We start from the raw sequence: 13,051 nt of genomic DNA, 5'->3' as shown, positions 1-13,051 counted from the left end.
TAGACTTCACTATGCTCTAGGCATTGTATTAAGTGCTTGGCGTAAGTGACTTCATGTTAACATTGAAAACAAGTCTATGGGGATGAAATATTATTAACATCATTTTATAGGCAGGAGTATTGAGGTTCAGGTAATCAGGTAAATTGCCCAAGCTCATATGGTTAGCAAGTGGAAAGCAGAGATTTGAACCAGCACCTACACTCCTAACCATTATGCTATAACCATTATGCTGAAGACATAAGAATTCCAATGGTCTTTCCCCATAACCCACTCCTGCACTCCAGACTTAAATAGTCCAAGATCAAGAGAGAGCAAGCTTGGAGTTGCCACTCTTCAGTGAGTGTCAATCATTTCAAAACAGTGTATTTGCTAACAAGATGCACTTCCTGTGATAATCTTCTCAACCAGCTATCAAGAAACAGGAAGCAAAGATTCAAGTAACAGTATGTTCCTACTTATGAGGAAGGTGGGACAGCACAGTTGACACTGGGCTTAACTGTTCTGGAAAACGTGGTCCCAGTAGGCATACACGCTGGTACATTTTCCCCACCTACCAAATACAAAAGAAGTATTTCATTTCCATGTTGCTCTTCAAAGTTCCACCTCATTCGTGCCTGTCATTCATCCTCTGGCCCCTTCCTGTCTCCATTTCTGTACAGAAAGGTGCTGAGTCTCTGCTCTCGGATACGAAAAGGGTGTGTTAGGAGAGGGAGCCATGGTACCTCGATGTCTTTTTTTTTTCATCTTAATTCTATTATGCCAACTCCACTGAACTTAATTAGAGTGAATACAGAATTACACAATTACCCTCTGTTCTATTCTTCAGATGTTATATTTTGATAAAATTTACGACATGCTGCTCTCCCCTTGAACACCAGATGAACACTAGAAATGGATGTGTGTTGACATAAAATCTGTTATAATTACAATTAAAGTACAGCTTACATAATGATAGTGTTAACATAAAATTATAGATGTGTAGAGACAACGTGGTCATGCATTTTTTAGTATAAGTACATGCTTAGACCAATATCTGTTAGCGGAATGAAGATGGAAGAGAATTTTGGTTAAGCCACAAAGGCTGTTTAAGGAGTTGCAGATAGCTAAGGGGAACTCAAAGACCAGTAAGATAATATTTCCCCTGCCATGTTTGCAATTGCAAAGTGAAGGGAAGATGTGAAAGTAAGTACCCCTATGGAAATTACAAGACAAGTACATTTTTTTCCTTGAGTACCTGGGTAAATGCTTAAATTCTAATGTATATCAGTGATGCAAATTTTCAACAGAGTTTGATAAATCATAAAATAATAATTATACATATATGTATATAAAACTGCATGGAACTAGACAGTTCAGAATTACTTCTAATTAAAGAGGTACCCTATGACAACTAACTTAAACCTTACAAAATATGGTTCCAAGTACCCTATCAGAGTGAAAAGCAGGAGACTGAAAGGTTTAGTGTAAATGTTTGTAGTCATGGTGTCTTAACTAAAACTACTGTGTCACAAATACTATTAAAATAATTGTGACATTTTATTCACTTTTACTGCAAACAACAAAACAAACTATAGGTATTTTTTCATTTCAGGTAATTATTTTAGCTAACAGTTATTAAATGTTTTGAGAAGACAGAGTGCTAATTGCATTACTTCATTTTATCTTTAAAATAGCGCTTCCATGTAATTATTCTTAATATCTCCATTGTATTAAAGTGTATCTCTAGTTTAGACCTTTCTTCAGAACTGCAGACTTGTGTATCCAACTGTGTACTCAGCATCTCTACTTGGATGTCACGAAAACATCTCAAATCTTATACCTCCAAAACTGGTCTTTAATCCCCCAAACATGCTCTACCCCAAACTTTTTCCATCTTAGGTGACAGTAACCACACCTTTCCAGTTCCCCAGGCCCTACATCTCGAATTCACCCTTGACCCCCTCTTCCTTTCCATTCTTGCATTCAATCTACCACGAAATGCTGTCACAACCTTCCCAATGTGCCACTTCTGAGAATTACCAGCCGCTAGCAGCCTGGTGCAGGCCACCAACATAGACCTCGAGGATCCTGTAGTCACCTCCCGAGATTCTCCCTGACTCCACTCTCTCCCCACATCCTCAAGACCACAGATAGAGTTATGCTTTTCAAACAAGAGACAGTTCATGCCACACCTCGGCTAAAATCCTGCCCCTGGCTGCCTACATTTAGAGTAAAAGACACAATGCATGTGATGGCCTCCCAGGACTTACCCAATCCATCCCATCACATATCTGACCTCCAGCCCTCCTGCTGTCTCTTCCTCCCCACTGACTAAGTCAGCCAGGGTGGCCTCCTTGATATTCCTCCAAGCTGCCCGGCATATTTCTGCCTTAGAGTTTTGGGACTGGTTATTCTTGCTCCCACGAAGTGGTCTCCCCCTCATACATTCTGACAACTCCCTCACTTCAAGTCTTTGCTCAAATGTCAACTTATAAAATCCACCCTGACTACCCTATTTAAAATCAGAACCTACCTGTACACTCCTCCAGCACTCCCAACCCAAGCCTCTTCAGTGAGCTTCACATCCTTTTCCTTATCCCGTAGCGCCCATCAACCTTGTGACAAAGCATAGAATTTATTTATAACATCCGTTTCCACACGAGAGTGTAAGGAGGGAGAAAGCATGCAAGAAGGAGCACGCAGGCAAAGGCTCTTGTCTAATTTATTCATTGATACGTCCAAGCATAGAGAACAGGAAGATGCTTGATAAATAGTCCTGAAAAAGATACAGATGAGGAAACTAGTAGTAAAGCTCAGAAAGTTTAAGTAACTTCCTCAAGGTTCTAGAGCTAGAAGAGGGTCACAGTAGAATTCACACTTGGGGATGTCTAACTTCAAATCTCTTAGCCTCTCTGCTATCTTTTTTTTTTTTTTTCTCCTTCTTTGCGGTACGCGGGCTTCTTACTGTTGCAGCCTCTCCCGTTGCGGAGCACAGGCTCAGCAGCCATGGCTCACAGGCCCAGCCGCTCCGCAGCATGTGGGATCTTCCCGGATCGGGTCACGAACTCTCAACCACTGCGCCACCAGGGAAGCCCCTCTCTGCTATCTTAAGTCCATGCAATTCAGGATTTGTTTTAATCAGTGCCATGGAAATTCTCACTCCACTGAATAGGATCACTAAAGTGTTCTCTGTCTAGATTTATATATATATTTTCCATTTAAACAAAGGAAACAGAAGAGGGGAATTCATCATGGGTTATTGTGGTAGTTTTACAGCAATTTTAGCAATAATGACATTTAAGTAATAGTGATATTTAATGATAGCATAATAATAATAAAATAATAGCTCTTAAATGTATTGAAGACGAATCGTATGCTAAACTCAGTGCTAAAATATTTCCATGTATATTTTGTGCAAAATCCTTATGAATATTCTATCAGATGAGCTTTATGTGTAACTCCACCAGGCATACTTCTCTTATTCTGCTTTCAAAGATAAGGAAATTGATGAGAAGTGTGGTAACCGTTTGATCAAGATGAGACTGGTAATAAGTTGTGAGTATGAATTTAAATTCAGGTCTAACTCCAGAATTTGATTCTCAATCCATACATGAAAATTCTGATAATTCCTTTGATAAGGGTATGTTCTCTCCTGGAAAACATCCCCCATTATGTCTGCCTGTGCTCATACCTTCAGGACACAGTCAAGTTTGAAACATGATAAAAATGTTTAAATAGTGTGCTTTAATAAATGGAAATATCTTCATCTAAACAATAACACAAAAAGGCAGGCTCAGCCCTTTGAAGTGGCTTCGTTGCTACCTTCCATCCAGAACAAGAGAAGGAATCAACAGCTGCAGAGTAAAGAAAGCATGAAACCCACAGATGGAGGATTCTGTAAATGACCAATTACAAGACTATTAAGCCACACTTTCATAGCAAGAGGCAAAATATTCCATTAAACTGAAAATTCTTCTACCCCTCACTCCAAGGCCCACACAAACATTAATGTTGCATTTATTAGGATGTATTTCCTGTGCTCTATCAACTTGACTTTCAGCAACTGTATTAATACAGTCCTTTCGCTTTGCACATATATCTGAATGATGGATTCCATTACTGGAGTTTTGTAGAAAGAGTGGAGTGAATGAAGTAAAGTTTGGGAAGAGCCATCATAATCCATAATGATGGGCACTGAATCAGGACAAGAAGAAACCTCTCTTCTCATTTATTTGAATGAAAATTCTACTATATATTTATTGCCTCTGTACAGGGCCATCTGCTGAATAATGGAAAACAAGCATCTTTCATTTGGAGGTAGGATTTGTGTGCTCAAGTTTCTATGGGCCTGCAGAATTAATCTTGTTTTAGAAATGAAATAAAATGTAATTTCTTACTGTGAGTAGATGTGGTTAAGCAACTGGCAACTTTGATGTCTTTAAATCACTGCAGTTTCGGGGTAGGCAAATCTATAATTATTTCAAGCACTTCTTTATTGGTGCAACAATTGAGCAGTGTACATAGTGGTCAACAACCTGGGCATTGTCAGACGACTCTAAGTTTGAATCTAGACTTTGCCACTCACCAGCTATGTGACTTTCAGCTATGAGAATCACTTTCTTCAGCTTTACACTGTGGATTATTATATGCCCTTTGCAGAACTACTGTAAGAACTAAATGTATATGCGCACAGTGGCTCATAGTAAGGGCTCAAATTAGTACTGTGGTCACTACTAGTAGTACTGAAAAGAAATTAGAACTTCTATTCTCATAAAGTGGGATATGTGTCCCTTTATCATTGTAATTTCATATCATTTTACTTTTGACCTTATAATTTAATAGCTTGATCCAAAAAACATTTAGCAGTAAATATAATTGAAAGAAGATTACCTGTCAAACATGAAATACTGTAGTAACAAGTGTGCTGGCACAATACTCTTCTCAGATAATTAACCTGTAAAAATATGTTATTGTCTTCTTTTTAATTGAGCACATTGAACATATATATTTACTGTGCCAATTGGCGAAAGGTCCATTAATTAATCAGTCTAACTATATGTTGCATAAACGTCTTCTAAACATAATCGTATATGTATTTTATTTGTTGGGAAAATGTGTTTGAGATGGTTCTTTTCTGCCTATTTAAAGTAAAAGAGGATGAGAAGTAGAGTTAGGCTTAATGTACTCTGTACTCCATTATGCCATGAAAATGCTTCTGTGTCCTGGAGACAACAACAAAAGATTTGCTTTAATGACAAGAATCAAGTATGTTCTAAAGCTTCCAGGTAGGAGGCGTATAGGTTGCAGTTTATATCAGAAGTCTTTGCTCTCTCTCTCAACTGCGTCTAGATGGGAAAGATGTGGTCACAAATGCTTCAAGGTGATATAGTAAATGTTGGAAAAGAGGGGGGTAGGAGGCAGAGTTTTGAATATCTCAAACCTGAGCTAGAAGGATTTTATTTAAAGAAAATAGCGGATATTATTTTTCACTTAAGGAAGCAAACGTGACATTAACGTAGGAAATTAGCTCTTTTAGCTATGATGCTTTCAAATGCACATGGCTGAAAACAAATTCAAAATAGTCAAAGGAAATTTAAAAACAAAACCCAAACAACAACAACAAGCTCAACAAACAAGTACTAGAAATTCAGGGATGCAGCCATATTCAGATACAGTTGGATCTGGACGTTCCAGAGTATCAGCAGGGTTCCAGCTCTCTCTACATCGCTCAGCCCTGCTTACCTCTGCAAGACTTTATTTTACAGAAAGTCTCTTCTTGTGCTGGATGGTCACTGGGAGTCCCAGAGTCATATCTCCCCAGCTTAGAAATTCCAGAGAGAAAAGACAATTCTTCCATTTTGCTCTGAGACAAAAGTCCTGGGGAGGAGTCTGATAGACTTAGCCGAGGTCAGATGCCTACCCATGAGCCAATCACCTGCTTTACTGGAGTTCAGTCCCTGGGCGACTCATCCCCGGGGCCCGTCAGGAGGCAGGATGGCATTATCTGGCAGTTTTCCAAGAAAAGCCTGCTGTTTTTGTAAGATGAAAGGGGAGAGGACATGGATAATGAAACCTGTATCTGCTTCTGTAAAATCCACAGAATCTTACTCCCTGCCCTGTGTCGATGACCACGCAGTAAGCTGACCCAGGAGGTCATTTTTCCCACAACAGTCTTTATATATATGACTAAGGAACACACTGGTAAAAGAATATGGGAGAAAGTCTGAGTATGACAAGTCAGCTAGACTGATATTAACTAAAAAAGCTGTGTGAAAATATCCTTAAAAGGTTGCCCCCAACTCACTCAAAGTCCAAAGTTGGAGCTGGAAATACAATGTCATGGAGTTTGGATAAGAACAGGTTTTCTCCAAGCTGAACTATGACACAGAGATTAGAGACTTCCAGAAACTATACTTTTTCAAAGAAAAAACATCACATGAGAAAAATGAGGCCTAGAAAAATTAAATGACTTAAGCTAATTAATGGCAGGACTGAGACTAGAGTATACTTTGTGTAATTCGCTATGGCCTTGTTTTTGTTTTTGTTTTTGTTTTGTTATCACTTCAGAACGAGACAAACTTAAAGAAAGGAAACACAACCAAAACTCAATGGTTGGAAAAGAGATGGATGTGAACGCCCACTTGTTTCTTACGTATAAAGTTACCCCTCGCAGTGTTTTGGAGGAGAAAACGCTGGCTCTTCCCAACGTTGGTTACATACACAAAGATTCCAAAGACAAGACAAGTGCTTTGCAAACAAAGTAACTAGAACCAGCTCAGGCTTCCCCGCGCCGGGTCCTACGTTCCACGGTCAGAACCACCAATTGTATCCCCCCGGGTAACAAGGTGATTCAGAAAAGCTGGCGCCTTAAGAGAAGGGAGAAAACTTAGCCGGGAAGAGAGTCAGGAGGAAACTTGCTCAGCTTCTTACTGAGGTCTGAAACGATCCCAATAGAGTCCTTAAACCCCTCAGGTTTCCCCCATCAAGCACCCTCGCCTCCAACCTGGGCCACCCCAGATCTATCAGACGACAGAAGTCTGCGGACGCACGGAGAGCTGACCACCCCACGAGAGGAACCTACGCGCGGCCGCGCCCACTCACCCGCCGCTCCCTGGGAGACGGGAGACCAGCCCGGGGTCCAAGTCCTGGGCGTGGCAGACTCGCCCCTCTCCAGGCCATGCTCCAGCTCACCTCGGCGCGGCCCGCCTGGGCGCCGCCATCTTGACCACGAAGGGGGCCTCGCGCCGGAGGCCCCTGAGCGGGCGCCCTGAGCGGAGCCGGAGCGCCGAGGAGGCCCAGGTCGGCGCCCTACGTCCCCCGCGCGCTCGCGCCCCGTCCACGAGCGACGAGAGTCCCGCACGCAGCGCCCGACCCAGGCTTCCGCGGAACCGGCGCCCCGCGCAGCCCGCACCGCGGCTCAGGCGGCGCCGAGGGCGGCCCGGGCGGAAGAGCGAGCGCGGGGCAAGCGCTCGGTTACCTGGCAACGCGGAGCAACCTGGCGTCCCCGGCGAACCCCAGCCCTCTACCACGAGGAAGCACGGACCCCCTCACCCGCCGCCCAGCCCGCGCCGCCCCTCGGTCGCTCCGCCCGCCGCTGCCCGCTTGCTATGGTCTTTTAAATCCATGATACAACGTCTATATGTAACAAATCTGTTAAACCCTAAATGTTTATGATATTCAAGTAATCCAGTATCTGAATTATTCTTGAAGATAAAACATCCAAAGACTTCTTAATTGTATGGGTTTACACACATAAAATACACGTGGAGGTAACTTCAAGTATAGTATGTGCCTGTCTCTATTCCTTCCCTCTCCGCTCTTTTAAAAAATGCCCCTTTAAAAATTGCCCACTCACCATCTGTTAGGTAAATTTGCTGAAACACAGTAAATGTGGAGACAGAAATTGTTATAGAGACTATTCCAAATGGCACTGACACCTGTATTTATGAAATTTTTAAAAGGGTAAGTTAGAGTTGTTTTTTTTAAAAAAAAAAATCCCACTATAGTAACACCACATCATCCTAGGTGCCCAGTTCTATCCAATTACATAAGATGGAGAAAGAGAGAGAGAGAGAGAGAGGAGACAGAGAAAGAAGAAAGGAAGAAAACCAAGTACTTATGTATAAAATGTTGCTGCCAAAGTTTGAGATTATACTCAAGCATCAATGAACAGAAGGAAAACACAAATTTACAAATGTATTTCATTTATGGTATGAGGGACACAGGTTTAGATTTGCAACACGCTCCCACAAGGGTCAAATTGACCACTTTTTTCTATCTAGTTGCTCTTGAGAGAACAAAACAATTGAAACAGATGCCATTCAATTCCAAGTCTATAGCTTAGACCATGTCACTGCACATGAAATATTGTTCATTCAGAGTCAGCACATAGCAAGAGTAATTTATACTCTCAGAGTGTTTGCTCTCAAGTCAATAGCAGAGAAGCCTTGAATAAAAACGTTCCCATTACTTTCCATTGTAATAGATCTTACTTATAGCCCATGAAACAGTGGTCAGAGGAGATTTATTCTTTGCACACCATATTATATAATCTCTCCACTTTAAGCCATCCCCCACTCGGCGATTATTTTTTAAATATGTTACTCGTAGTCAATATTAATTTACATTTAATCTTTCTTAGCATTAGGAGAGTATTATTTGGTACAGGCTCAGAAACAAATCTCCCGAAATTCCTCCCTGATGCTCCCTTCAGGCTGAAAATGCATTGCAGGGTGGCTGCAGTGACTTAATTCTAGTTGGCAGAGCCCTGGCCACACACTAATTTCATTAGCCTCAAACTCCTGGATTTGAAAGATCCACTGAATATGATTCCTGTCCTCTGACATGTCACTTACTAACCAATTCAGTGTGCATACAGAGGAGAGAAAGGACTTGCTCAGCTCTGGCCCACCGGCAGGCAGATGAGAATTCCCAGTCAGAGACACTGTTTACATCTGAGTGGTCATTCTTGCCCGGGTCCTCATTTTCAGGAAGGAAGTTCAATCCAGGCTTTGCTGGCAGCTGCAGCATTTGTTACATCCATTACTAGCTCCTTGTTCCTTCCTGCCCCCCAGTGCTTAGCATCCCCCATTTCAGTCACTAAGTCTTCCTTCCCCCAGCCTAGAAGCTTACCTCACCATAAATTTTTATCTCAAATGATAGGTTTGGCACATTCCCCACAGCAACCCACAGGGACTGGGGAAAAGAAAACTCAAATCTCTGGAGAGCTAAGAATTCAACCATTTAGAGGAGTTTCTTTTATACAGGACAGTCTTCATTGAGCTGAACCCTGCAATCCCAGAGAAGATTCACCTACCCGTTCTTTTCCTCTTTCCCTAAAGTGACTGTGTCTTTGAACAAGGGGTCTGTGTTCCACTATTCTCTCTATTCATTTTGCAGGTTTACAGAGGCTGGGAAACTGGGGGCTGGACTTACATGCCAGGAGCTTCTAAGATCACACGCAAAAATAAGGCTACTGGAAGAGATTGTTGGAATCTATCTCTGTATATTTCAACATGGGCAGTGGTTAACCAGGATGCTCACACCAAGCTTATATCCAGCTTGCAGCACAAGCTACAAGTTGGTGCATCCCTCCTACTACCAGCCTCTTCTCAATAAATGCAGGTGAAAACTGGGGGCTCTTTTCCCTCAGCTGTTCAATCCAACATGAATAGCTGCAATTTGCAAATTAGAGGAAAATGACAGTGTTTTCTCTGAATGGTTTTGGTCCCAACACACACTGCTAATGCTGGCATTCAGTTCCTTTCCTTCCCAGCCCAGGGAAGGGGGGAACTAACCATAAGGCAAGCGTTCTCTTTTCTTGCAAGTGCCTCAGATCCACACACCAGAGAAGGAATCAGCTCCCCCTGGAATCTTTTTCAGCAAACACAATCCTTCACCTAGTCTGCAAGCTCTCTCTTGACTTTAAGATTTCACTCTTTTTTCGACAGGCAGGCCCATCTGCAAGCTCCCAAGCTCCAAGTGAAGGCACCAAAATAATTTTTTAAATGTCAAACAGCAAATGTGCCTTCAACCCCCAGAGCTCCAATAAAAATACTGTGAGTTGCCCCTGTGTTTCTCAGGTGACCTCTGGCCTCATCCTCCCTGCAGCGCTGCCTCCTCAGGTTCTCTAGTTTAAGCTCAGAGGTAAAGGAAGTGCTTCTGGGTTTTGCTTACGACAACCCAGGCTCTTCCTGAAAGCATTACCTCAAAGTGAAGGCTGCCCAGAAGCACTTTTGGCCTTGCAAACATCTAGAGGTGGCATACTCAACAGGTGCTAGGGATGCTCAGAGGCTCAGAGGGGCCATACCAGGCTGCAGCTTTAGACAGGCACCCCTCCTTCTGGCACAAACACAAACTTCATACTCCTGGGTGCTGATGTAGTGACAGCTTGAATCTCACAAGGAGTCCCCTCCAGAAACCCAACATGCTTCAGGAAAGGCACTTGAGAGGGAGCCGACTTTTTAGCTACGGGGAGCATAAGGGTCAGCCAGAACATCTGGAGAAGGGACTAACTGAGCTTGGGTCCTACCAGGCAGGGAGAGAGCTGTGCATTAGGAAAGGATCACTTCAAGACAGAGATGAACAAAAAACTTGGAGATAGGGGTAGAGAAGGAAAAGAGACGCAGAAATTGAAAGGGAGAACATAAAAACAGAGAGACAAAAAAAAAAAAAAAAGCAGGGAGAAAGAGACACAAGGAGAGAGACACACAGGAAGAAAGACAGAGAAACAAGAGAACCCATAGTCACGCAGACCCTGAAACTCAATTTCTTCATCCAGAAGCCATCCATCTATACCCAGGGCAGCACAGGAGCCGTGGGGCCGAGGCTGCGGGAGCAGGCCGTGAGAGAGCACTGCAGCACCGCCCACCGCTCAGCGGGCCCGATCCGCCGTCCTCGCATCTTCCGCCGTTGCCCGCCTGTACCCGGAGCTAGAGGACCGCCCGGCCTTGCTCAGCGCACCCTACTGCCTCCCTCCAGGCGCCTTCTTGTCTGGCTCTGAGAATCGTCCTCAAAACCCAGGACTGGGGTTGGGGGCTGCGTTAGGGAGGTCGTGGGAAAGGATGGGCACAGGGTGGGTGCAGAAAAAGAGACTGTGTCTCGCAGTTAGCATGAGCTCACCTCCGGGCTCTGAGCTGGCAGGAGTAGAAAGCTGATCGCCCGGCTCCTGCCAGTGGCCGGATCGCAAAGGCGGTTTAGACGGTGCAAACAACTGCCCAGAGCAAATCACCTGGGGGCACGTCTGCGGGTGGCTTCTCCCCGCTTGAGGACAGTCCCCACGCCTTCCGCCCCATGCCCTCGCAGAGATAGGTGACAGGTCGGGAAATCCAACCCGAGCGAAATGGGCAATTCACGTCCAAATGTAGGTGAAGACCTAGCCTTCGGTTTAAGAACTGCCTCCCTAAGCTCTTCTCGAAATTTTCCAAGGCAGCTGCAGCTTGTCGGGCGGCTTGGGGCAGGGAAGCTGGGGAGTTGAGAAATGCCTAGTTTCTAGGCGTCTTCTCATCTTTCATATTCTTTGCGCCTAAGTGGCTCTCACAGGAGCCCGGCACTTTTACAAGCCTGTTTTGCAACCATATTTCACTGGAATGCAAACCCATTTAAATCATCGCCTTGTTTTTCGGAGACTGTTTCTTGTCAATGGGGCCATAAATCCAGAATGTCAAGCCGGATGGAGTGGAGCGCGGACAGGGGAGAGATGGAAGGGAAATGAATCAAGCAGGGCAAGTACCTCCTCGGGTGAGGTGGGAGGGATTCGGCAGGATCTCCAGGGTGGAAATGAGCGAAGGCTGACCAGACCCCGCACCCCTGGAGTCCAAGCCAGCCTTCAGGATAAAGAGCGCGGGGAGCTACGGCGCGCTCTGCCCCGGAGGGAGCGCCCCCCTACCTGGAAAAGCCTCAGGATGTTGGCTACCATGATGGAGACCGAACTCCCCGAAGCCCCAATCACTCCAACTACTTTCTCGGGCTTGACGAAAACCGGAGGCTCGCCGTTGGTGCAGCGCACTTCGGAGGTGTCCTTCTGGATGAGCGCCTGGACGAAAGTGAGCGACTGTTCGAGCGCATAAGTGTCCCTGGAACAAGTGTCCAGGATCCGCGCTCCCAGCGTCACGTTGGGCAGCAGGTTGGGATCGCTGTTGATCTGGTCCAGGGCGTAGAGCATCGCTTCCAGCCTGTGGATCCCGTTCTCCCTCTTGATGTCGCCGCAGGGCACTCCGCTGGGACCCTTCGCGTGCACCGGGAACAGCCCCCCGAGGGTGACGTCCCCCTCGACCCGAATGGAGTGCGGGGCGTACATCTCCTGGCCGCGCGCCGCCGCCGCCAGCGCGCACAGAAGCACCTCCAGCACGCAGCAGGGAAACTTCATCAAAGTCAGGGCGCGGAGCAGCTTCCCCAACTGGACCATACTGCTCCCGCGGCTGCGGTGGTGGCGGCGGCACTCGAGGGGACGGTGGCGGGCTCGCCGGAGTCCTGGCCCCTTGGGGTGAGCTCCTCCGGGGAAGCCCAGGGTCTCCTGCGGGCGAGGAGGGTAGGGGCGCCCGGGGAAGGGCAGCCGGCGAGGGTGGGGGGTCCCGCGGCGCCTGCCAGCTTGGGGCGCCGTGCGCTCTTGGGTTCCCCGGCCAGCGCGCCGCGCTCGAGCTCGCGCTCGGTGGCTTGCAGCTCGAGCTCTCCAACAGCCCAGCACTGGGGAGAGAGCGAGGATGGCTATCGCTTTAAATGCGCGTTCGGCTCCCTCTCCTCCTCCGCCCACTCCCTCCCACCCTCGCTCGCTCTCAGGCTCTCCCCACCCTTCCCAGCGCCCACCCTCCCCACGGTTTTGCATCATCACGCAGGGAGGGGCTGCGTGCTGAGGTAAGGGGGGAGGGAATGGGTGGGCGGCTGTGGGGGGGGGAGTACCTCCGATTCGGAGTTTCGAGGTCCCCAGGGAATCTGGGGATTGCAGGTCGCAGGCGAAGGCTGAGCTCCTGCTTCGGTCTCACTGTAGAAGCCGCTCGCTCGCCCGCCTGCACCCACACGCACATTCTAGGCACAGGGTGGCATCAGCCCCGGACAGGGCGGTTCTAGCTGGGGC

The 13,051-nt window shown here is 46.1% G+C and overlaps 1 protein-coding gene across 1 annotated transcript; it reads right to left on the bottom strand.

The window, feature by feature from the left end:
* Nucleotides 1–458: 458 nt before the first annotated feature.
* LOC309973981 (metabotropic glutamate receptor 7-like) lies at nt 459–12,385 on the bottom strand (the record flags this gene model as incomplete). The annotated part of the gene is made up of 3 exons (XM_082858441.1): nt 459–550; nt 2,513–2,594; nt 11,867–12,385. The coding sequence occupies 2 exons, from the start codon at nt 12,383–12,385 to the stop codon at nt 2,559–2,561; spliced, it is 555 nt and encodes a 184-aa protein (XP_082714567.1). The 3' UTR covers nt 459–550; nt 2,513–2,558.
* Between the last annotated feature and the right edge of the window lie 666 nt (nt 12,386–13,051).

This window comes from Leucopleurus acutus (genome assembly GCF_964270905.1).
Source record: "Leucopleurus acutus genome assembly, chromosome: 17".
Taxonomy (NCBI): Eukaryota; Metazoa; Chordata; class Mammalia; order Artiodactyla; family Delphinidae; genus Leucopleurus; species Leucopleurus acutus.
The sequence above is the reverse complement of the archived record's forward strand: the minus strand, read 5'-3'. Positions and strand labels throughout refer to the sequence as shown.